The sequence below is a fragment of the Symphalangus syndactylus genome, chromosome 23 (assembly GCF_028878055.3).
Source record: "Symphalangus syndactylus isolate Jambi chromosome 23, NHGRI_mSymSyn1-v2.1_pri, whole genome shotgun sequence".
In the NCBI taxonomy this organism is placed as follows: Eukaryota; Metazoa; Chordata; class Mammalia; order Primates; family Hylobatidae; genus Symphalangus; species Symphalangus syndactylus.
In genome coordinates this window covers 64,728,638-64,754,858 of record NC_072445.2, presented here as the reverse complement: position 1 = coordinate 64,754,858, position 26,221 = coordinate 64,728,638, and the positions used below count along the sequence as shown (strand labels likewise).

Below are 26,221 nucleotides of genomic sequence, written 5' to 3'. Positions count from 1 at the left end.
AACTGACTAAGAGCAGCTAGCTGTCTGTCTATCTACTTGTCTGCCTAGACTTACGTGTTGCAGTAACTACTAATAGTACCTTAAGCCAGTGTGTGGGCAGGACGTCTGTGTCCATGAAGACACCGGCCTTATCCATCCTTTCTCCTGATTCACTCCACTTTGCTCCACCCCGATGTAAAGCATCTGGAGATTTAACCTATTCTGAGCCTGAGGCCTCCCAAATAGTGGGTCATTGCACTGTGTGATAATTCATCTTTCGTCTAAGACACACAGTGTCTTTTTTCGAGTGTTGGCTTTGACCAAGGTGGAATTCTGGGGGCATAGCCAAGGTGTAAAGATAGAGGAGGTTCCAGTACACTCAGATAAAGCTTGTGGGATTACTGTCTGGGAAGGAAAAAATTGGATACAGCAGGGGGCTGTATGGAAGAGGAAACGTGTTTCACTTTGCCTGAATGATTCTTGCATCTGATTCAAGTGGGAAGGTGCAAGAATGGGTGAGTGAGACTGTCGTTTCTGACGGAAGCAGGGGTGTGGCTGCTGACCTCCCCATCTAGCTGGGGTTGATTACTAATTTACTTCTTTTTTTTTCCTGCAACTTTCCTATTAGCACAGGAAGGTTGCTATGTTTTGTGCTTGCATTGTTTCAAAAGCACTCCGATTATTTTCTGTGTTGTTTATTGCATCTATAATAAGGCATCTCTTAAATGATGAGATGCAGAAGCTATGAGCATTGTAATTTGAAAGAAATGCGGAGAGCCCTTTATGGGCAATAAAGGTGCCCCAGGGGATATAAGTGAGGCCTTGCATTTATCCCACAGATTCCAGAGTGGGGTCACTTCCATAAAGGGTGTGGGGAAAATTCTTAAATATCTGGTCATAAGGCAGTTTCCAAAGTCCTCTTCCTCCCTTTCTATGCCTTAGAAGGTCACTCCACAGGAAATGTGCTAGATTGATTGATGCTGACAAGGACTTATTTGTGGTAGAAATGAAAGTAATAAACCTCAAAGATTGGGATCCATTCTGGGTGTCACACTTTAAGAGGCGTAGTGACAAATTGGAATGTGTGGGAGAGAGAGAGAGCTGAAACCACGTTAGAAGAGATTGAAATAAAGTCAGGACAGATATTTGTCCCCAGGTAGAAGAGCTTCAAGGAAGATGAGACAGCTGTTTGCAAACATTTGCAAACCATCAGATGGCAGAGAGATGGGCCTTACTTTCTGTCAGTCCAGATGGCAGAATTAGGATCATTGGTAGGATCAAATGGTAGAAAAACATGTTTCCTTAAACCATTAGAGCTCCCTGACCATGGAATGGGTTATCTTGTTGGGTCACACTCTTTGTTAGTAGAAGTTTGCAAACATTTGCAAACCATCAGATGGAAGAGAGATGGGCCTTATTTTCTGTCAGTCCAGATGGCAGAATTAGGATCATTGGCAGGATCAAATGGTAGAAAAACATGTTTCCTTACTATTAGAGCTACCTGACCATGGAATGGGTTATCTTGTTGGGTCACACTCTTTGTTAGTAGAAGTCACAGAAACTGAGACCTGTCAAGCACAATTTGAAGGGGGCTGTGTGTGGAAGAGGCTGAGTTTCATTCATATCATTATAGAACCTGGGGTTGTCTTTGGTCCCCTGAATGGGGAACCATCTAGAACTCTTTAGGCTCAACTGAAAAAAAAACCTGAATCCAACAGTTGTAGACACTGATTGGGATGGTAAAATCTGTGAGGTGAGGCTGGAGACAAAGCACCCATGAAAAGGGGGTGTCTCTCAGCATAATATCTGACACATGGTAGGAGCTCAATAAAGATGAGAAGAGTCCATACATGAGTAGGTAGTACAGCAAAGTAGTTCAAACTCGGGTTCTGGAATTCACCAGCCTGAGTCTGAATCTTGGCTCGTTTTCATAAACTGTGTAAGTGAAGACTCAAGCAGTCAATCTCTCAAAGCCTCAAATTCCTCAGCTACAGAAGGGAGACACTAGCAGTATTTACATCATAAGGTGTCTTTAAGGATTAAATGATGAAAGTGCTGGTCAAACCAAACCCAGTTTTACTCCATGCCCTACAGAAATGGTCAGCAAGGAGGAGGCAGCTTCCAAGACATTTTCATTGGGGAGCAGATCTATGTTTGGAAAAGACACACAAAGAGAAAGCTTCCCACAGCCCTGCACTGCCTGCCCGGTCTCCCCAACCCAAGGCTTACCGGAACATCTTCCTCATTGGTCTTGTTATTCCAGGACCATCCAGGTGTATCCAGACATTTCGCAGGGTTTCTTTTAAAGGATTGGTAAACTCAACTGTCACAGTCATGTCAGAACCAACTACCTGAGTGCCACGGACCTAAGAGAGAGAATGCAGGTCATTAGCAGCAAATAAAACCTCGTTCTGCTCTCTTGTTGCCTTAACCATCGTCATTTTTACTAGAGTTTTATGATAGAGGTATTTTTTTGGCAATGGAACCAGTGTGATGAGGATAGCTGATTGCTTTGACTGGGGGATACCTATTGAGAAAGAGATGGAAATTTACTAATTAGAATCGCACTCTTTTCCTCGTTATAAAACCGGCCTAATTAGAGCTCAGGTCAATAGCGGTGGCCACTGACTGCCCTTTGACAGCAGGAGGGGGAAGTTCATTTGGTGTGGCAACACGTTTCCACGGTGAGGGCGGCCAAGTGAACTTTGCTTCTGGATAGGCATCAAGTTTCCTGCCGGGACAAAGGGGATTCCCGAGTTCAAGAGGTAGAAAATGCTTCAGGGGCACATGTGCCTTCTTAGTTTTAGACACATTCGCAAGAAATATGCCAAGGATGGAGTCCTTACTGTTGAACATGAAGAAGAGGAACCTGGATACTAAAATAAGGAAAGGAGATTTTTCTTCTGCAGCCACAGTACCAGAGTCCAGGAAAATAAAAGGTTATTTGTTGGTGAGTTTATCTATTATGACCCTCAGAAGTATCAGGTATTTGGAAGAACACCACAGGAGACAGCCAGAGCTCAGTGCCAGCTTCAACACTTATTAACAGTGGGGACTCAGGTGATTTAGGCTTTCTGAGACTCAGTTTTCTTGTCTTTAAAATGGGCTGACACTTTTATGGGGCGATCTATGTAGAATGCTCTTATTATTACTATACCTTAAGCTGTGTTTACTGTATGCCACATACTTTAGAACCATATGCTCTTCCAACATAAACGCAATGTGCTGCAAAATGCCAGGTGGCTATACGACTTGTTTGTTTGTTTAGGAGCTATGTATACCAAATGAATGGATCTGTATAAGCTCTAAGTAACTTGGGAATAAGATAAGAATAATAGTTCTTCCCTTGCAAGAAAGGTTTGGAATGAAAAATGCTCATAAAATGGCAAACATATTGCAAGGCACATGGCAAAGGCTCAATGCATTACCGTTGATGCTTTTTAGGGTAGCAATGCTGTGGGTAGTTTGTCTTATTCGCCTTATATTTCAGCCCACTTTTAACTCCAATACTTAGTACTTCAATACCAATGTCCAATAAATATTTATTAAATTAAATCAGTGGCTCAAAAATGGAATGTACTGGATGTCTGGATCTTCCATGTGACAACCCAGCCATTACTATACCATGTTTCTTTAGCCACTATATAATATGGGAGAAAATATATGGAAATGAGCCTTTTTTAAGAATGGAGATAAAGAGGAAGGACATTGCCCAGAGAAGAGGACCCTTGCTTACTGATGCTACAGTCAAGAATAAAATCTTCCTGATCTGATCATTACACACTGTATGCATGAATTGAAAAATCACATGTACCCCAAAAATATGTACAATTATTATATATTGACTAAAAGAAGAATACACTCTTACGGCTTTACTCATCAAGCCATGCTTTGTGATTAAATTTATGGCTATGGGATTTCTTAAGTCTATAAGAAAAACGAAACTTTCAGCCAACTCCCTAACTTTGTTACATTTAAATCCTCATCTCCTGGAGGGCAGTGGTGGAGAGCTGGGTTCAGGGGAACTAGCAGAGGGGCAGACAATGGTCATGGTAGCAACAACAGCAGGTGCACCTAGACAGCATGGATTGTGTGCCAGGCAGGGAGTCCAGCACTTTAACCAGCAATCCTCAGTCTGGTTATGGGTGGATCCTGTAATTCATTTATTTGAGGCATCCCTGTTGATTACAGAGAATCAGCCCCAGCTGACAACCATAATTCACATACATTCTCACATAAGCCTCACAACACAAGGGCTATATTTGTATCAGCTCGATCAGACTATAATAATAGTTATTCCCTTAAGAAGAAGGAGGTTTTCTAGGGCAGGATCATTGGTGCCAGGCATTTCATTTTATAAAAGAGAAAACTGTGATTCAGGAAAATAGGTAACTTGAATGAGGATTTGAAGCTGCTAAACGACCAAGGTGGGATTGAAGTTAAAGTCTGTCTAACTGGAGATCTTGAACTCTAAGATAGAGTCCTGCTCTGAGGTCAGAGGAGCTGGAAAAGCCAACAACTCAGCAATAACAAGACAACCAAAACTGTTTTGTACTGAGGTCCAAAAAAAAAAAAGGCAGAAAACAAGGGAGATTTTCAAACCGGCAGGAGCAGCATTAGATTTGAAGCCACACTGACAAGACTGAGAATGAATAAGGCCTAATGGGGAGGAGACTGGTTAAATAATAGGCAAACTGGAACATGAACCAGAAGTTACTTTTATGGCTGGCTGGCACATAGGGTGTGGAGAGATAAGCCTGGTTTGAAGGCTGTGGCAAAAACAGTAATCATGATCTAGATCAGGACTTCTCAGCATCAACACTACTGACATTTTGGGCTGGATGCATCTTTGTTGCAGAGCTGTCCTGTGCAATGTACGATGTTAAGCAGCATCCCTGGTGTCTACCCACTGCATGCCAGGAGCAGCCCCGCACCCCAGCCATCACAACCAAAAGTATCTCCAGCAATTGCCAAATATTCCTTAGGAAGCAAAATTGCCCTCCAGTTGGAAACCACTGGTACAGACAAAACATGTGGAAGACAGACTGAATTTTTCACTTTCTTCCCAGAGGCCCTGCCTCAATCAATTTAGATATTGAAGGTGTAGCAATACATCAGAATACTTTACATGGTGTCCCTGATTTAATTCTCAAGTGTGTCCGTATATTTTTTCCTGCATTAAGAAAAATTTCAAAAACATCTTTGGATTTAAAAAATACAAAATAAAGATAGCATTTACAAAACCTCTCTAAATTGAAGAAGATGGAGCTGCTACAGAGTCATTATTGGCAAAAGTGTTTGCTATGATCACTTTATTCTTTCTGGAAAAAATATTTTGGAGCCATCCATCTCCTCCATGGTATGCTATATAAGGATGGGCATAAGCCCCTTCAAAAGTAAATCTGATAGTAGCTACTGACCTTTCCTCTACACAGACATATACAGTGACAAATACAAGATATACACAATATAGACATGTATTTTTAGGGGATGCACTATAGATCTATAAAGTCCACACATGGTTTTCTAGGGGCCCATGAACCCTAGATTGAGAACCCTTTCCATACCAGTAGACTGGCTCTACATGAAGCCTTCTATGCTGTGGAAAGTGAAATACACCCTTCCAGGTCACTGATGACAGTGATAGGGAATGTTTAGTACTTGAGAAACTGGCCCATGCAATTGGGCCTTCATAGATAGGCTTCAGATCTGAAGATGATCAGGAGATTAAACCTTCTCAGGTAATTTCATATGACATGCCTAATCAGTTTGCTTCCAGTATTGTCTCTGTAATTAGATGCTGGCATGGGTGTATCAGTTCTGCCCAGATTTCCCTGATGCTGGAGTGGGGAGCGGGGAGAAGGCTGGGGAAGGGTGAGAGGAGAAGCCCTTCTCTGGTTGTAGTGTGTTTCTTTTGCAATTAAGAAAGACCAGTGTCCCTTTTCTGACACTTGTCTCCTGCACTGAGAATGTAAACTTCCTGTCCCTGACTACTGATGATAATGAACCTTAGACACTCAAACCAAACTAAATGTAAAAACGTGCCCAATGCTCGACACCACTGTGTTCTGCCTAGGAAATGTAACTGGAGGTGTTTCCCTCTCCTTGCTTCTTTTGAGGAAAGTGCGGCCAATACATAGTGTTTTCATGTTACGTGTTGATTTCAGTGATGCACCATGCTATGGTACCTACAAAATGCTGAGAACAATGACTATTTGGGGAGAAAATGTCTGTTTGCATCACATTATTTTAGGAATCTGCAAAGCTCCCTTTTCCTTATTGCTGAAAGCATAATTCCACATCTGCATAGTCATATTTTCATTTCATTTTTGCAGTCATATTTTTCATTTTCTTGCTCTCATAAAACCTTAAATAAAGGGAGCCTTCTGGCAATTTCGAGAAGGTTAGTTCAAGAGGAAACTTTTTTTTATTATTATTATACTTTAAGTTTTAGGGTACATGTGCACAATGTGCAGGTTTGTTACATATGTATCCATGTGCCATGTTGGTTTGCTGCACCCATTAACTCGTCATTTAGTATTAGGTATATCTCCTAATGCTGTCCCTCCCCGCTCCCCCCACCCCCACAACAGTCCCCAGAGTGTGATGTTCCCCTTCCTGTGTCCATGAGTTCTCATTGTTCAATTCCCACCTATGAGTGAGAACATGCAGTGTTTGGTTTTTTGTCCTTGCGATAGTTTACTGAGAATGATGTTTTCCAGTTTCATCCATGTCCCTACAAAGGACATGAACTCATCATTTTTTATGGCTGCATAGTATTCCATGGTGTATATGTGCAACATTTTCTTAATCCAGTCTATCCTTGTTGGACATTTGGGTTGGTTCCAACTCTTTGCTATTGTGAATAGTGCCGCAATAAACATACGTGTGCATGTGTCTTTATAGCAGCATGATTTATAGTCCTTTGGGTATATACCCAGTAATGGGATGGCTGGGTCAAATGGTATTTCTAGTTCTAGATCCCTGAGGAATCGCCACACTGACTTCCACAATGGTTGAACTAGTTTACAGTCCCATCAACAGTGTAAAAGTGTTCCTATTTCTCCACATCCTCTCCAGCACCTGTTGTTTCCTGACTTTTTAATGATGGCCATTCTAACTGGTGTGAGATGGTAAGTCATTGTGGTTTTGATTTGCATTTCTCTGATGGCCAGTGATGATGAGCATTTTTTCATGTGTTTTTTTGCTGCATAAATGTCTTCTTTTGAGAAGTGTCTGTTCATGTCCTTTGCCCACTTTTTGATGGGGTTGTTTGTTTTTTTCTTGTAAATTTGTTTGAGTTCATTGTAGATTCTGGATATTAGCCCTTTGTCAGATGAGTAGGTTGCAAAAATTTTCTCCCATTCTGTAGGTTGCCTGTTCACTCTGATGGTAGTTTCTTTTGCTGTGCAGAAGCTCTTTAGTTTAATTAGATCCCATTTGTTAATTTTGGCTTTTGTTGCCATTGCTTTTGGTGTTTTAGACATTAAGTCCTTGCCCATGCCTATGTCCTGAATGGCATTGCCTAGGTTTTCTTCTAGGGTTTTTATGGTTTTAGGTCTAACATGTAAGTCTTTAATCCAACTTGAATTAACTTTTGTATAAGGTGTAAGGAAAGGATCCAGTTTCAGCTTTCTACATATGGCTAGCCAGTTTTCCCAGCACCATTTATTAAATAGGGAATCCTTTTCCCATTGCTTGTTTTTGTCAGGTTTGTCAAAGATCAGATAGTTGTAGATATGTGGCATTATTTCTGAGGGCTCTGTTCTTACTGGTACCACAAAAGACGAAACTTTTATGTGTATTCACTTTAGAGAAGAGTATTCATTACTTGGGCCAGAGAAAAGAATAAAGCATACGTCTTACTTGGTGACATCAAATGCTTTTGCATATACTTGATGGCCTTAAGTTTTTCTCAATATTCTATTTAAAATAACTGTTTTAAAAAATCAACCTGTAATATGATGCTTTTTCAAGTTACATATCACTTACTGATATTGACATTCCTGTCAATATCAGTAACTGATATGACATTCCTGTCCTTTATACTAATTCATGATAATGAGCTGCTACTCTGATTCTTTGGTAAACAGGAAAGTTACTAACACACACATACTGTCTTTCTCTTATATAAACTTTTTGGAAAGAAATTACTTTTTTAGAAATCACAAGATATCTTCCACTAAGCATATGCTTTAAAAATACATAACTGTATTCAAAATTGAAACTGAAATGAAGGAAAAAGTTTGAGAAAGAGTAACAATAAATGACGTTGGCAATTTGAAATACATGATTTATTAGTGCACCTAACAGATCTTATTTCAAGTACTTTCAATCATGTATTGCACGTATTTCTGGAAACTGTATTTTTCACTGCTCCTTGGCCTGTGATCACTTTTGATAATAAGCAATTTCTTGTTTGTAAACTCTGCTCATCATCACAGGCACTACCCCTGCTTTTAGCTGACATTTAGATGAGCACTTACTAACCAATGCTAATGGTTCTAGGATGGTTAGGAAATGTTCTCAGTCTATATTTTTTCAATATAGTAGCCACTAGCCACCTGTGGCTATTTATATTTAAATTAATTAAAATGAAATGAAATGTAAAAAATTCAGTTCTTAGTTGCACTAACCACCTTTCAAGGACTCAGTGGCCTCATGTGGCTGGTGGCTACTGTATTGGATGGAGCAGATTTAGAATGTTCCCATTACCCTAGAAAGTTTTATCAACTCACTTAATCCTCCCAACACTATGAGGTAAATATTAGGAGTCTTCATTTTGAGGCACAGAGGAGTTAAGTAACTTGCTCAAGTTCACACCATTAGTAAGTAGGGTAGGAGAGACTCAAATGTAGACAGTCTGGGGCCATAGCCTTTGCTCAGCAACACACGATCCTGACTGATTAATGACAACAATAATAACAAGTGACTTACATTTATTTAGTTAGTGTTTACTTAGTAATGCAGGCATTCTGTTCATCATTTTACTTACACTACGTTATTTAATCTTCTCTACAGCTCTGTGGTCTTGGGGGTAGACATGATTATGTGATTCTGTTTATGTGAAATTGAAATTTAGAAGATAAATAAAAAGCTTACAGAGTTAGGAATCTGGCAGAAGTTGGATATAAATCCAGGTCTTTCTGACTCGAAAACATTCATCTTTAAAACTACATATACTGTGATCCCTGACAGAAGAGAGGTAAAAATAGAAACTTTCTTTTTTTGCTGGAATAGCTTCTTTATTTTCTGAAATCCACCAGAGTCATTTGCAGCATCATGTTTTAAGTTATCACTAAACCATCAGTTGAGGACGAGGATTATAAGTAGACCCTGAACTAAATTAGAAAACATCTATAACTCACCTCTCTCTTTTGACTTTATAGAGAAGGAATTAGATTTCGATGCCAGAGTAAAATGTGACAAGGTAGCCTTGGGACCTTGATATATATTACTTGATGATAATAGGAATCACTATCTAGGATTTGCTATTTTAAAAGTGACAGAGATGCCACTTTTAAAAAGAGAATCAGTAGCCCAAACATACTGAGATTACAGGACTGGAATGTGAGATTGGTTATTCTCACGTGTGTCTCTTTTTAAGATTAAAAAAAATAGCAAACATGAAATGCACAGAGCAAATTATGTTTTAGATACCACAGTTGCCAGTGACTCCTCATTTTCCTTCGAAAATGTGCACTGTTCTGTAGCTGTCCTGAAGAGAGGGATGGAAATGAACACCTTCAATGAGGACAGCTCACTGATAGACATTGTCTAGGATCATCTATCCTGGCTAAGGACACCCACGGTTTGGTCCCATGGCCACAATCCTCTGTGAAAGCAGCCATGAGGGGATGGAGAGTCAGCTATGGGAGCCGGGCTGATGGTGTCCCCTCCTGGGGTCCCCTGGGGTAAGCAGGCTTTCCTTGCTCAGAGTCCCTCAAGACTCACAGGTAGATACCTCTGATTTTTTCCACAAATAACCTGAAACAGTGTCACGGACATAACTGAGGTGACTGGGATGCACACGGTGGTGTTATTCCAGGCCAAGCTGAAGGGAGAGCAAGCTGGATGCAGGGGCTGAAGACCAAGGGCTGCCACTTTGAGTGCTTAGACAAGTCGCTTGACTTCTCTGGGCCTCAGCTTCTTATGCAGTTAGTGGGGTGACTCAATGTAATATCATACAACAGAGCATATGACACATACTAGCATTAATGAAATACGAGGTTTAAAGGGAGAATATGTCGCCAGGGTGACCCTGAGAACCTCCTCACCTATAGGGTTTTCTATGGGGAATGACGTGGATTCGGTTTCTCAGGGACTAGAGAAGAGAACCACAAAGGGGAGAGGTGAAGAAGCCCACCTCCTGGTTCCCATCCCCGGCCTCCCCATGAAGGGTGTGGGGGTGGGCAGGGGTGAATCTTGGTGACGTGAGTGTGACGGAGCCACAGAGAGCACAGGAGGCTGGAGAGAGAACATGCTCGGTTGTGGACATGGAGGGGAAAATGGTCAGAGTTCAGCAGTAATTAGAACACATAGCCTTTGTTCCCATTTTCTGCCTTGATGAAAAGTTTGTGATATTTACAGAACTAAATGAAACTATAGTTAAGTCTCACAGTGTAGCCAGTCACTGTCATGTACTTTGTTTGGGGCACTCATTATATCTCAAGTGGTCTCAAGTGGTTTCCCCCTTTTTTTTTTTGAGACAGAGTCTCGCTCTGTCACCCAGGCTGGAGTGCGGTGGCATAATCTCGGCTTACTGCAAGCTCCGTCTCCTGGGTTCACGCCATTCTCCTGCCTCAGCCTCCCAAGTAGCGGGGACTACAGGTGCCCGCCACCACGCCAGGCTAATTTTTTGTACTTTTAGTAGAGAAGGGGTTTCACCGTGTTAGCCAGGATGGTCTCCATCTCCTGACCTCATGATCCGCCCACCTCGGCCTCCCAAAGTGCTGGGATTACAGGTGTGAGCCACCTCGCCTAGTGGTTTCCCCAATTTTAATGTGTCCTCTGGGATAATGTTGTGTGAATGGGATGTGGGAGGAGTGAGATCAGCAGCCACCACAGTCACCCACCCTTCCTTGATCCATCCCAGTGGGTTTCCGGGATGTGAGCCATAGGAGACTGAAGAGGATTCTACTGTTAACCTCAGTAAAAATTGTGGGCATCTCATGAAAAGCTCCAGTGAGAACACAACATTAGGATGGTTGTTAAAAAAAAACAAGCTGGTGGAGCCAAGATGGCTGAATAGGAACAGCTCCAGTCTACAGATCCCAGCGTGAGCGACACAGAAGACGGGTGATTTCTGCATTTCCGTTTGAGGTACGGGGTTCATCTCACTAGGGAGTGCCAAACAGTGGGTGCAGGACAGTCGGTGCAGCGCACCGTGCGCGAGTCGAAGCAGGGCGAGGCATTGCCTCACTCGGGAAGCACAAGGGGTCAGGGAGTTCCCTTTCCTAGTCAAAGAAAGGGTAACAGACGGCACCTGGAAAATCGGGTCACTCCCACCCTAATACTGCGCTTTCCCAACAGGCTTGGAAAACGGCATACCAGGAGACAGATTGTGTCCCGCACCTGGCTCGGAGGGTCCTATGCCCAGGAAGTCTTGCTGATTGCTAGCATAGCAGTCTGAGATCAAACTGCAAGGCGGCAGCGAGGCTGGTGGAGGGGCGCCCGCCATTGCCCAGGCTTGCTTAGGTAAACAAAGCAGCCAGGAAGCTCGAACTGGGTGGAGCCCGCCACAGCTCAAGGAGGCCTGCCTGCCTCTGTAGGCTCCACCTCTGGCGGCACGGCACAGACAAACAAAAAGTCAGCAGGAATCTCTGCAGACTTAAATGTCCCTGTCTGACAGCTTTGAAGAGAGTAGTGGTTCTCCCAGCAAGCAGCTGGAGATCTGAGAACAGACAGACTGCCTCCTAAAGTGGGTCCCTGACCCCCGAGCAGTCTAACTGGGAGGCGCCCCCCCAGTAGGGACAGACTGACACCTCACTCGGCCAGGTACTCCTCTGACACAAAACTTCCAGAGGAACTATCAGACAGCTGAATTTGTGGTCTCATGAAAATCTGCTGTTCTGCAGCCACCGCTGCTGACCCCCAGACAAACAGGGTCTGGAGTGGACCTCTAGCAAACTCCAACAGACCTGCAGCTGAGGGTCCTCTCTGGTAGAAAGAAAACTAACAAACAGAAAGGACATCCACACCAAAAACCCATCATCTGTACATCACCATCATCAAAGACCAAAAGTAGATAAAAACCACAAAGATGGGGAAAAAACAGAGCAGAAAAACTGGAAACTCTAAAAAGCAGAGCACCTCTCCTCCTCCAAAGGAACGCAGTTCCTCACCAGCAACGGAACAAAGCTGGATGGAGAAAGACTTTGACGAGTTGAGAGAAGAAGGCTTCAGATGATCAAACTGCTCCGAGCTACAGGAGGAAATTCAAAACAATAGCAAAGAAGTTAAAAACTTTGAAAAAAAATTAGACGAATGGATAACTAAAATAACCAATGAAGAGAAGGGCTTAAAGGAGCTGATGGAGCTGAAAGCCAAGTTTCGAGAACTACATGAAGATTGCAGAAGCCTCGGTAGCCGATGCGATCAACCAGAAGAAAGGGTATCAGTGATGGAAGATGAAATGAATGAAATGAAGTGAGAAGGAAGTTTAGAGAAAAAAGAAGAAAAAGAAATGAACAAAGCCTCCAAGAAATTTGGGACTATGTGAAAAGACCAAACCTACGTCTGATTGGTGTACCTGAAAATGACGGGGAGAATGGAACCAAGTTGGAAAACACTCTGCAAGATATTATCCAGGAGAACTTCCCCAATCTAGCAAGGCAGGCCAACATTCAGATTCAGGAAATACAGAGAATGCCACAAAGATACTCCTCGAGAAGAGCAACTCCAAGACACATAATTGTCAGATTCACCAAAGTTGAAATGAAGGAAAAACTGTTAAGGGCAGCCAGAGAGAAAGGTCGGGTTACCCACAAAGGGAAGCCCATCAGACTAACAGCTCATCTCTCGGCAGAAACTTTACAAGCCAGAAGAGAGTGGGGGCCTATATTCAACATTCTTAAAAGAATTTTCAACCCAGAATTTCATATCCAGCCAAACTAAGCTTCATAAGTGAAGGAGGAATAAAATACTTTACAGACAAGCAAATGCTGAGTGATTTTTGTCACCACCAGGCCTGCCCTAAAAGAGCTCCTGAAGGAAGCACTAAACATGGAAAGGAACAACCAGTACCAGACACTGCAAAAACATGCCAAATTGTAAAGACCATCGAGTCTAGAAAGAAACTGCATCAACTAATGAGCAAAATAACCAACTAACATCATGATGACAGGATCAAATTCACACATAACAATATTAACTTTAAACGTAAATGGGCTAAATGCTCCAATTAAAAGACACAGACTGGCAAATTGGATAAGGAGTCAAGACCCATCATTGTGCTGTATTCAGGAAACCCATCTCACATGCAGAGACACACATAGACTCAAAATAAAGGGATGGAGGAAGATCTATCAAGCAAATGGAAAACAAAAAAAGGCAGGGGTTGCAATCCTAGTCTCTGATAAACTAGACTTTAAACCAACAAAGACCAAAAGAGACAAAGATGGCCATTACATAATGGGAAAGGGATCAATTCAACAAGAAGAGCTAACTATCCTAAATATATATGCACCCAACACAGGAGCACCCAGATTCATAAAGCAAGTCCTGAGTGACCTACAAAGGGACTTAAACTCCCACACAATAATAATGGGAGATTTTAACACCCCACTGTCAATATTAGACAGATCAACAAGACAGAAAGTTAACAAGGATACCCAGGAATTGAACTCAGCTCTGCACCAAGTGGACCTAATAGACATCTACAGAACTCTCCACCCCAAATCAACAGAATATACATTTTTTTCAGCACCACACCACACCTATTCCAAAATTGACCATATAGTTGGAAGTAAAGCTCTCCTCAGCAAATGTAAAAGAACAGAAATTATAACAAACTGTCTCTCAGACCACAGTGCAATCAAACTAGACCTCAGGATTAAGAAACTCACTCAAAACTGCTCAACTACATGGAAACTGAACAACCTGCTCCTGAATGACTACTGGGTACATAATGAAATGAAGGGAGAAATAAAGATGTTCTTTGAAACCAAAGAGAACAAAGACACAACATACCAGAATCTCTGGGACACGTTCAAAGCAGTCTGTAGAGGGAAATTTATAGCACTAAGTGCCCACAAGAGAAAGCAGGAAAGATCTAAAATCAACACCCTAACATCACAATTAAAAGAACTAGAGAAGCAAGAGCAAACACATTCAAAAGCCAGCAGAAGGCAAGAAATAACTAAGATCAGAACAGAACTGAAGGAGATAGAGACACACAAAAAAACCCATCAAAAAAATCAATGAATCCAGGAGCTGGTTTGTTGAAAAGATCAACAAAATTGATAGACTGCTAGCAAGACTAATAAAGAAGAAAAGAGAGAAGAATCAAATAGATGCAATAAAAAGTGAAAAGGGGGATATCACCACCGATCCCACAGAAATACAATCTACCTTCAGAGAATACTACAAACACCTCTATGCAAATAAACTAGAAAATATAGAAGAAATGGATAAATTCCTCGACAAATACACCCTCCCAAGACTAAGCCAGGAAGAAGTTGAATCTCTGAATAGACCAATAACAGGCTCTGAAATTGTGGCAATAATCAATAGCTTACCAACCAAAAAGAGTCCAGGACCTGATGGTTTCACAGCTGAATTCTACCAGAGGTAGAAGGAGGAACTGGTACCATTCCTTCTGAAACTATTCCAATCAATAGAAAAAGAGGGAATCCTCCCTAACACATTTTATGAGGCCAGCATCGTCCTGATACCAAAGCCTGGCAGAGACACAACCAGAAAAGAGAATTTCAGACCAATATCCTTGATGAACATTGATGCAAAAATCCTCAATAAAATACTGGCAAACCGAATCCAGCAGCACATCAAAAAGCTTATCCACCATGATCAAGTGGGCTTCATCCCTGGGATGCAAGGGTGGTTCAACATATGCAAATCAATAAATGCAATCCAGCATATAAACAGAACCGAAGACAAAAACCACATGATTATCTCAATAGATGCAGAAAAGGCCTTTGACAAAATTCAACAACCTTCATGCTAAAAACTCTCAATAAATTAGGTATTGATGGGACGTATCTCAAAATAATAAGAGCTATCTATGACAAACCTACAGCCAATATCATACTGAATGGGCAAAAACTGGAAGCATTCCCTTTGAAAACTGGCACAAGACAAGGATGCCCTCTGTCACCACTCCTATTCAACATAGTGCTGGTATTCAACATAGTGCTGGAAGTTCTGGCCAGGGCAATCAGGCAGGAGAAGGAAGTAAAGGGCGTTCAATTAGGAAAAGAGGAAGTCAAATTGTCCCTGTTTGCAGATGACATGATTGTATATCTAGAAAACCCCATTGTCTCAGCCCAAAATCTCCTTAAGCTGATTAGCAACTTCAGCAAAGTCTCAGGATACAAAATCAATGTACAAAAGTCACAAGCATTCTTGTACACCAATCACAGACAAACAGAGAGCCAAATCATGAGTGAATTCCCATTCATAATTGCCTCAAAGAGAATCAAATACCTAGGAATGCAACTTACAAGGGATGTGAAGGACCTCTTCAAGGAGAACTACAAACCACTGCTCAATGAAATAAAAGAGGATACAAACAAATGGAAGAACATTCCATGCTCATGGGTTGGAAGAATCAATATCGTGAAAATGGCCATACTGCCCAAGGTAATTTATAGATTCAATGCCATCCCCATCAAGCTACCAATGACTTTCTTCACAGAATTGAAAACTACTTTAAAGTTCGTCTGGAACCAAAAAAGAGCCGGCATTGCCAAGTCAATCCTAAGCCAAAAGAACAAAGCTGGAGGCAACACGCTACCTGACTTCAAACTATACTACAAGACTACAGTAACCAAAACAGCATGGTACTGGTACCACAACAGAGACGTAGATCAATGGAACAGAACAGAGCCCTCAGAAATAATGCCACATATCTACAACTATCTGATCTTTGACAAACCTGACAAAAACAAGCAATGGGGAAAGGAGTCCCTATTTAATAAATGGTGCTGGGAAAATGGGCCAGCCATATGTAGAAAGCTGAAACTGGATCCCTTCCTTACACCTTAAACAAAAATTAATTCAAGATGGATTAAAGACTTACATGTTAGACCTAAAACCATAAAAACTCTAGAAGAAAACCTAGGCAATACCATTCAGGACATAGGCATGGGCAAGGACTTCATGTCTAAAACACCAAAAGCAATGGCAACAAAAGCCAAAATTGACAAATGGGATCTAATTAAAGAACTTCTGCACAGCAAAAGAAACTACCATCAGAGTGAACAGGCAACCTACAGAATGGGAGAAAATTTTTGCAACCTACTCATCTGACAAAGGGCTAATATCCAGAATCTACAATGAACTCAAACAAATTTACAAGAAAAAAAAACCCCATTAAAAAGTGGGTGAAGGACATGAACAGACACTTCTCGAAAGAAGACATTTATGCAGCCAAAAAACACATGAAAAAATGCTCATCATCACTGGCCATCAGAGAAATGCAAATCAAAACCACAATGACCTACCATCTCACACCAGTTAGAGTGGTGATCATTGAAAAGTCAGGAAACAACAGGTGCTGGAGAGGATGTGGAGAAATAGGAACACTTTTACACTGTTGATGGGACTGTAAACTAGTTCAACCATTGTGCAAGTCATTGTGGTGATTCCTCAGGGATCTAGAACTAGAAATACCATTTGACCCAGCCATCCCATTACTGGGTATATACCCAAAGGACTATAAATCATGCTGCTATAAAGACACATGCACACGTATGTTTATTGCGGCACTATTCACAATAGCAAAGAGGTGGAACCAACCCAAATGTCCAATAACGATGATAGACTGGATTAAGAAAATGTGGCACATACACACCATGGAATACTATGCAGCCATAAAAAATGATGAGTTCATGTCCTTTGTAGGGACATGGATGAAACTGGAAACCATCATTCTCAGTAAACTATCGCAAGGACAAAAAACCAAACACTGCATGTTCTCACTCATAGGTGGGAATTGAACAATGAGAACACATGGACACAGGAAGGGGAACATCACACTCTGGGGACTGTTGTGGGGTGGGGGGAGGGGGAGGGACAGCATTAGGAGATATACCTAATGCTAAATGACGAGTTAATGGGTGCAGCAAACCAACATGGCACATGGATACATATGTAACATACCTGCACATTGTGCACATGTACCCTAAAACCTAAAGTATAATAATAAAATAAAATAAAATGAATAAAAAAACAAAAAACAAGCCAGTGTCCCACATTGGAAGAGTTCTGGACATGGGGCTGGAGCCAGGGTGCAACTGTGCAAGGTGGACAAGGGACCCCCTGTTTTGGGGGGCTGTGGCCCCATGCCAGGCAGCAGGGCTTGATGGTCGGCGAGTGGGCTGGACTGGGTCCCCTCACTGTCTCCTTCCCACCCCCAGATTGGCACAAACTGCACAGGGATAAGCGCTGGCCTGGAAGGAAGCTGCCCAGAGGAAGGTCCCTGCCTCCTCTCTGGGGTCAACAGTGATGCTTCCCATGAGTCTTGTGTTATCTATACAATGCCCCACCAATTAGTGCTGGTCATGTAGATATTCTGCTTGTTGAAGTCGTTTTCTGTGGGTTAAGCCTCTTTCACAGGCCCCGTGTACACTGTCCTTACAAGAGGAGCACCCCAGGCTCTGTGTAAGAGCTGGTTAGCTCAGGTTAAAACAGAGCAACTGCACTCCTGGAGCTGTTCCAGGTGGGCCAGTGCTGAAAGAAAGTGGCACCAACCTTTCCCCATTTCAGAAAAATGCAACAAAAATGTTTTCACTGTTGGCCAGGCGTAGTGGCTCATGCCTGTAATCCCAGCACTTTGGGAGGCTGAGGCGGGTGGATCACCCGAGGTCAGGAGTTCAAGACCAGCCTGGCCAACGTGGTGAAACCCCGTCTCTACTAAAAATGCAAAAATTAGCTGGGTGTGGTGGTGGGCGTCTATAATCCCAGCTACTCGGGAGGCTGAGGTAGGAGAATTGCTTGAACCCAGGAGATGAAGTTTGCAGTGAGCTGACATCACACCACTGCACTCTAGCCTGGGTGACAGAGTGAGACCCCATCTAAAAAAAAAAAAAAAAAAAAAAAAAGAAAGAAAGAAAGAAAATGTTCTCATTGTTGAATTTTTCTCTGATAATGTTTTGGTTTTGTTTTGTTTTGTTTTTTGAGTCTTGCTCTGTCACCCAGGCTGGAGTGCAGTGGCAGGATCTTGGCTCACTGCAGCTTCTGCTTCCTGGATTCAAGTGATTCTCCTGCCTCAACTTCCTGAGTAGCTGGGGTTACAGGCATGCACCACCACAGCCTGGCTAATTTTTTATTTGTAGTAGAAATGGGGTTTCACCACGTTGGTCAGTTTCGTCCCAAACTCCTGACCTCAAGTGATCCACCCACCTGGGCCTCCCAAAGTGCTGGGATTACAGGTGTGAGCCACTGCACCCGGCCTCTCTGATGATGGTTTTGAAAGCTCTAGGCATTTGCTACAGTTTATTTACAGAGTGGGCACCAAATAACTATATGAAGAATGGATGAATTCAAGAGTGACTAAATAAAGAGATAAAAACTCGAAAGTCTTTCAGCTAATGGACAAAATAAATACAGAGCAAATGCTTACTTTTAAAAACTCTTGGAAACAGTCAATTGTCCTCATTTTAAAAGCTTTTTTTTTTTTTTTCTGAAAAATTTGGAGACATCTGTTTGCTTATGCTTGTAACTTTAAAAATCACATACATAAAAAATGGTTATGTTTTCTCCTAGCAAAATTGTTCCTAGTTCACATGAGAAAATTAGTTCTATCGGTGCTTCCCGACATCCTGCAAAGGCTGCAGGACTTTTTCCACGTGATAATACCACACAACTGCTGGCTCCTGAGCTACTTTAGAATGGCAGGTACTGAGGAGAGATCATTAGAGGAACATGTGAGTGTCTCCTCTCCCCCAGGCCTTACCCCAGGATCTCCAAGGCGGGCCTCCCTGCATGAGGAAGGCCCCATTCCACAGGGAATGCTGCATACACGCAACACCCAGTGAACAGAGATTCAAGAGATTCCATGCCACTAGGTGAGGGCCACTTCATCCCACTTCAGGCCAGTGGCCCACATGCTGCCCTAAGCAACCCCCATGGCATTGATGGGACTACGGAGGAGAAAGAGAACATCTACCAACAGCTACTAGGTCCGGACACAGACCATGCATTCTCACAAATATTGCTACAGATGTGAATCCCCCTAATGCTGTGTTTTATATGTGACTGTACTTAATAGGAGGAGCAGTATAATCAGTGTATTCACTTTGCAAAGGGGATACTGAAGTTCAGAGAGAGAGGATGTGTGTGTGTGTGTGTGTGTGTGTGTGTGTGTGTGTGTGTGAGAGAGAGAGAGAGAGAGAAAACAAGCAACATATGGGAAGGCAGAGAAAAATTCTATGTCTGATTGTAATGAAATTTTCTTTTCTCATCAAAATATTTTGATAGCCTGGGGAAAGAGACGTGTGCTCATTAAAGTTTAATGACTGTCTCTCTCTGCCTGTTTCCATGGGAGGATCACACACTCTGACTCACATATGGTGGGCGCTGGGAATGGTTGACTGGGAGCACTATTGAGCCCAGTCCCCATCTTTGTCACCACAGGGACCAGTGAAATCCACGACTGGGTCCATTGGGATGCACAAACGGGAAGCCACTGGCCTGCTTTGGTTGACAGTGACTTGGATTCAGACATGCGAGCCCAGTATTGTTCCAGATTGGCCTAGATTTGCTCTAAAGGGGAATCAGGTAAGAGCAGCTGGAAACTAGCTTTTAGGAAATTCCAGCTCCAAGGCTGAGTTGGGTACTTCCCGGAGAAGACAATGCTTTGGGCAAAGGCTTTGAAGAGAAGGGAGGAAGAAAAAGCGGCTCCGACTTGTGGGAGAGTAGAGTTGACAATAACGTTACATTCCTACTTTAGAAACCCCCTTGAAGCCCCTGTGTTCAGAGAGCTGATGATAAGGCTCTCATCCAGAATTGTGGACTCCCCTCAACAGAGCCGCAAGCTATCTTTTTCAGGTTACCCTTACTCATCCCTGCTCCCAGCCTCCACCCCAGCCAAGGCATGCTTCTCACCGCTCTACATACTGCCGTCCACCTCCCCGCTAGCCCTTGCTAACATTTTCTTCCTAGTATCTGAAGGAGTCTCTCCATCCATCTCTACTGGTTGAATGTTATCCGTTCATTGGGGACCATTCATCTTTCTACAGTCTTAATTCTTGATGTCCCACACCACTCGAGTGTGTGTGATCTCTCCTCCCTTGAATACAAAACTCTCTGCGAAGTCAATGACCACCTCTGCTTTTTGTGATAGTTCCATTGTAGCCCAGCAGCTGCCAGCACAGGCTTCCAAGTCAGGAAGACCTGGGCCAGAAGCGTCTCTCCTTCCCTCAGTAGGCACGTGATCACAGGCCAGTTACTAATAAACAGCAATAATGGCAATAAGAGCAGCAACCAACATATATAGGTGTGCACTGTGACTCAGGCATCCATTGACTCATAAAAAACTCAGAAGGACCCCAGGAGGAGAGTTACCATTGCTTTCGACTTACAGATGAGAACGCAGAAGCCAACAGAAGTGAAATGATCTGTCCAGGCTTACACAGTTGTGATGTTCAGAAAACAAGCTTTAAACTCAGATAAATTTGGTTCCAGAGCCCATGTTCTGACCACTGTGCTACAAGGCACGGCCTTCTCTGGCCCTCTCAGTTTTCTAATCAGTAAAATAGGGGTTATAGTAACGTCCTCCTTGTAGGATGGTATAGAGGGTTAAATAAGATCATAGAAGAGAGGCGTTTAATAATGTAGTGCTTAATAAATCATAGCTGCTGTCATCATAATCACCAGGGGCTGGTCCCAACCCTTATCTTGACTGCGCTGAGCAGGAAGGGCTGTGGTCTCCTCTCTGTCTCTCACATAATTTCACCCTGTGCCTGGCACATTTGCCCACAGCAACCTTGAGGCTCAGTCAGTTGTGTGTCCATCCAGGCTCAAAGAGGTTGAAAAAGGGTGTGAGCGTTTTCTTAGAATTTAGAGAAACATATCCTATGTAATTCTGGACCTCTGAGCCATTGTGGTTTCGTACTTTTACTGCATTTAGCTCCCTTTCCAAGTCCTCATTTTTTAACAAACATTTTTTTTTAAGTTCAGGGGTACATGTGCAGGTTTGTTATACAGGTAAACCCATGTCATGAGGGTTGTACAGATGATTTTGTCACAAAGATATTAAACTTAGTACCCATTAGTTATTTTTCCTGATCCTCTCTCCTCCCACCCTCCACCCTCCAATAGGACCCTGTGTGTGTTGTTTCCCTCTATATATCCACATGTTCCCATCTTTTAGCTCCCACTTGTAAGTGAGAACATGCAGTATTCGGTTATCTCTTTCTGTGTTAGTTTGCTAAGATAATGGCCTCTGGCTCCATTAGTGTTCCTGCGAAGGACATGACCTCATCCTTTTTTATAGCTATGGCTGCATTGTGTCCAGTCTACCAGTGATGGGCATTTAGGTTGATTCCATGTGTGTGCTATTGTGAATAGTGCTGCAATAAACAGGTATGTGCATGTATCTTTACGATAGAGTGATTTATATTCCTTTGGGTATATACACAGTAATAGGATTGCTGGGTCAAATGGTAGTTCTGCATTTAGCCCTTTCAGGAATGGCCACACTGTTTTCCACAATGATTGAACTAGTTTACACTCCCACCAACCATGTATAAGTGTTCCTTTTTCTCCACAACCCCACCAGTACCTGTTATTGTTTGATGTTTTAATTATAGCCATTCTGACTGGTATGAGATGGTATCTCATGGTGACTTTGATTTGCATTTCTCTGATGATTGGTGATGTTGCCAATATCCACATCTATAAGGAACTTGAACATGTTTCCAGGAAAAAAAAACAAACAACCCCATTAAAAAGTGGGCAAGGGACATGAACATAGATATGGCCAACAAGCATATGAAAAAAAAGCCCATGGAGGCTGTAATTCTTCACAAACTAATGCAGGAACAGAAAACATAATACCCATGTTCTCACTTATAAGTGGGAGCTAAATGACGAGAACTTATGAACACACAGAAGGAAACAACAGACACTGGGGTCTACTTGAGTGGGGAGGATGGGAGGAGGGAGAGGAGCAGAAAAGATCACTACTGGGTACTGGGCTTAGTACCCTGGTGATGTAATAATATGTACAACAAACCCCTGTGACACATGTTTATCTACATAAAAAACCTTCATATGTACCCTCAAACCTAAAATAAAACTAGAAAGGAAGGAAGGAAGGAAGAAGAAAAAATAACTCTTCATCGAGTTTTGTTTTATATAATTTTTCTGACCCCTCTCCCTAGGCCTCCTTTGGAATATTTCAACTTGAAGTTTTCTTATTACTCTCCTCTCCTCGTTTTGCTCTTCTCCTCCCCACTCTCGCTCCTTTTTCCCTCTTGTCCCTTCCTCTTCTGTTCTCTCCTCTCCCCTCCTGTGCCTTCCTCTTTTCTTTCCTCTTTTTCTCCTCTCCATCCTCCCCTCCCCTCCCCTCCCTCCATCCTTTTCTCCTCTGTTCTCTACTCTCCCCTCTCTTCTTCTCTCCTCTCCCTCCCTTCCCCTCCCTCCTCCCCTCCCCTGCTGTGACTCTGCATTTCACATCTCCAGGAGGCTAGGCAGGTCCCCAGTCCACAGGCCAGAGCTTCTGCACTCAGGGCCTCTCACAGCTCCGTGACTCCTGGGTGGTCCTTAGGGTGTGAGTGCTTTACCCAGGAGCACTTCTACTCCATTTGGATTTAGGTTATCGTTGGGGTTAGTAGGGCTAATGGTTGAAGGATAGTTTATGGGATGATGCCCCGTTCCACCTTTTTGAACAAACTTGGCATGGACAGAAGCCAGAATCTCCATCTCTCTCATGCTCTCTTCCTTATCAAATGTCCCCACCTCTAAATAAGTTTCCTCCAGGAACAGCATCTCTGGTTCCTTTGTGGGAGGAAACACAAAACAAAATAACTCTCCATTTAAAGTGCTTTCTCCATGCCCAGGCCTGCTAATTGTGGGATAAGGTATTCTGATTGTACCCCTGGGGAATTAAACTGCTCTTTAAGTAAACCCAGAAGATAACTCACAAATAATCCTTCAAATAGTGCCTAAAAGATGAAAGTTATCAGTTTCCTTCATACATCCGGTTTATTATCAGTGGTGCAATTAAATTCTATTTTCTGCTGTGGTTTGAGCACTTCACAGCTTGGGAAGGCTGTCTCCTGAGACCTTCACAGGGACAGGCCATCACTTCATAATTAGGTACGCACACAGGCCTTGCTGCTGGTGGGGAAGGTTCAGGGTTGAGCTCATAAATGAAACCTGCTCAATGGCCCAGAAGGGTAGCAAAAGCTGCTTCCACCAAGCAGCTGGGACAGGCCTGCAGCAGGGGCTGCCACATGTCTATAGGAAGAGCCAGCTGTGAAGAACAGCTTCGGGGTTAGGGCATCCTGCACCTTAAGCTATTAACTTCATGTTCTCATGGATGATGGTACCTCTGCAGCAACCCTAATCCCCACCTCTCCATTTTGCATTTGTTTCTGACTTTGCCTGCCAACCCTACACATCCTCATTTTCATTCTTTCTTTTCAGGCATCCTGTACAGATAACGCCATGGTGGGCCTGTGGGCCATGACAGAGGTGAAGGACACAAAGAGACATGACAATGTAGGCCTTTGTAAAAAAGAAGGGCCTGGTGTTCTGCTCCCTGATAGGCGCCTGTGACTTTGGGTGGGCCTTGCCTTGGGGTAGCTCACTGTGTCAATCACACAGGACCAGACCATAAGAACAGTTGAAGGAGCTGGTTCTCAGCCCTGCTTTTGCAGCCAGCCTGCTGGGGCTGGAAGCCCAGCTCTGCCGTTTGCTGGCTGTATGGCCTTGGAGGAGTTATAGAACCTCTCTGTGCTTCAGTTTTCTCATCTGTAAAGTGATGCCAGTGCTCTTTACCTTGTGGGGTTGTTGTTGGTGGTTGAAAATGCAACCATGTAAAGAGCTTTAAGAACAGCGTCTGGAGCCCAGTAGTTACCCAAGGAGCACTGCCATTCTGAATGCTGCATAGCAGTCAGTCATTAGCTTTCCAAATGACTCACAGCAAAGGATTCACGAGAAGCAAGGATTACCCTCACCCTGCCCACCTCTAGATTTATCTACCACTTTAGAGCAATGTAGTTTAGCAGGATCTGTGCTAATTGCTCTTAATCACTTCAAGAAGATTGTTCTCCAGAGACTAGGGAAGGGCTCTAAGACCTGGATAAGGGCTGCATGAGATGTCACTCCTCAGGGTCCCTGCCAGAGGTCTGGGTTCCTGCTTCCAGGGCAGGAATGTGTCTCATGGATGCAACCATAGGTGCCCCCGGAAGCTACAGCTGTGGGCCTGAGAAGTAGGAGCACACAGGCTCCCACATTTATCTCCCACTCTCATCCACCCTCGGCCTTCCTCTGCCAAGTCTCTTGAGCCATTTGGGCAGAGATTTCTGGTGATCCCTGGAGAGGCACCATGAAAACTACTGGTCAAATGGGCAAAACAAACTTATGGTGATATAAGTCAGAAAAGTTATTATCTTGGTGATGGACCAGGGGGTTATTGGCTGGAAAAGGCACGAGGGAACTTTCTAGGGGTGTTGGAAATCCTCCATTTCTTCACCTGGCTTGTGGTTGCAAGGCACACGCACATACAAAATCATCATCAAGCTGTATATTTTGATCTGTGCAATCTACTGTCCACAATTATGCCTCCACAAACAATATTACTGTCCAAAATGTTGCAGGCAGTTTATCTACCTGTTTTAGCACGCCTGACCCACTTTATTCTGGAGACACTGAAAGTTCTAAATATCTGTAGCCATTACACATCTTTATCTTCCTCCACAAGTGTGTTTATACCCACAGGTTATATTTATATCTGCAGCCACATCTATATATTTAAATCTGGAGAGGAGAGGAAAGTGTTATATGTATGTGTCTATATATAGGGCAGTTTACTTCTTTCAAAGAACAAGAGGATTCTAGCACTGGTATTTTTTTTTTTGAGCAGGACATTCATTCACACACACACACACATACAAGCACACATATGCACACATGAACACTAAGTCTGTGTGCCTTTCTCTCTGTTCCAGGATGAGACGCTAAGACTGACCTTGATGATGATCTCAGGGATCGTTAGCACGGTGGACTTTTGCTTGGCCAGAACATCCCTGGTCTCATTGATGCGAGCTGTGACAAAGAAGTGCAGGGACGCTTGTTCCAGCAGCTGACCCATGTACTCGCCAGCTTGGATCAGCACCGCCTCTTTCTTGACTGACAGGAGAAAACACACACAGGCCTGGCATCAAGACTTGAGACAGGGTCTGCTTTACTTTTCCCCAAGTTTCCCCATCCTTCCCACGTTAGCCTGGAAGCCACCAGGAACACAGCAAAGGTAAGGGGCGAGTGGAACAAAGAGTCAATTGGGGATAAACTGCCCTGCTTCTTAGGTAAAGAATGTGCTGGAAATTTAATATTCACTGAAGTCTCACTGGAGAAAATGTGTCAAACCTTCCAAACAGTTCTTTTGCTGTTGTAAAAGAAATGCCATGGAAAATATGTGATTTTCATGGCAAAGAAGGACCAATGGGTTTTAATGGTGGCTTTGATTTGGGCTGGGATCATCCCAAAATGGAACATGTGGAGTGCTGAAGTCCAAGGCCCCCATTCCACACACGATCCCCTTGTCAAATAAGAAGTGTCTCACCTAGGCCATGGGCCACACTCAGACTTAAATTGTCAATTACCTAAACATTGTCTCTGTAGCACTCCACATTTTCTCTCCAATCTGATATCATGATTTTTCTACTTAAGAGAAGGAGGCTGTTGAAACCAGTTTCTACCAAAGGCATTCAACTATCTCCAAACCTCTGTTTGTGATTTAGAACATCCCTGTGGCAAACAATTGTTTTCTCAATGGAAACCAGTCACTGAGGTCAGATTTCTAGGTCCTGGGGACAAGCCAATGAGAATGGCA

The 26,221-nt window shown here is 43.1% G+C and overlaps 1 protein-coding gene across 2 annotated transcripts in view; it reads right to left on the bottom strand.

Moving 5' to 3' along the window:
* The window catches only part of F13A1 (coagulation factor XIII A chain), a 184,333-nt gene that overhangs the window by 11,920 nt on the left and 146,192 nt on the right, over nt 1-26,221 (bottom strand). For both annotated transcript variants that reach the window (XM_055262955.2, XM_063632444.1), the window contains exons 13-14: nt 25,358-25,518; nt 2,209-2,345 (exon numbers count right to left, since the gene is read on the bottom strand). In XM_055262955.2, the coding sequence (XP_055118930.2) occupies nt 2,209-2,345; nt 25,358-25,518 (298 nt within the window). The remainder of the gene's footprint in view (nt 1-2,208; nt 2,346-25,357; nt 25,519-26,221) is intronic.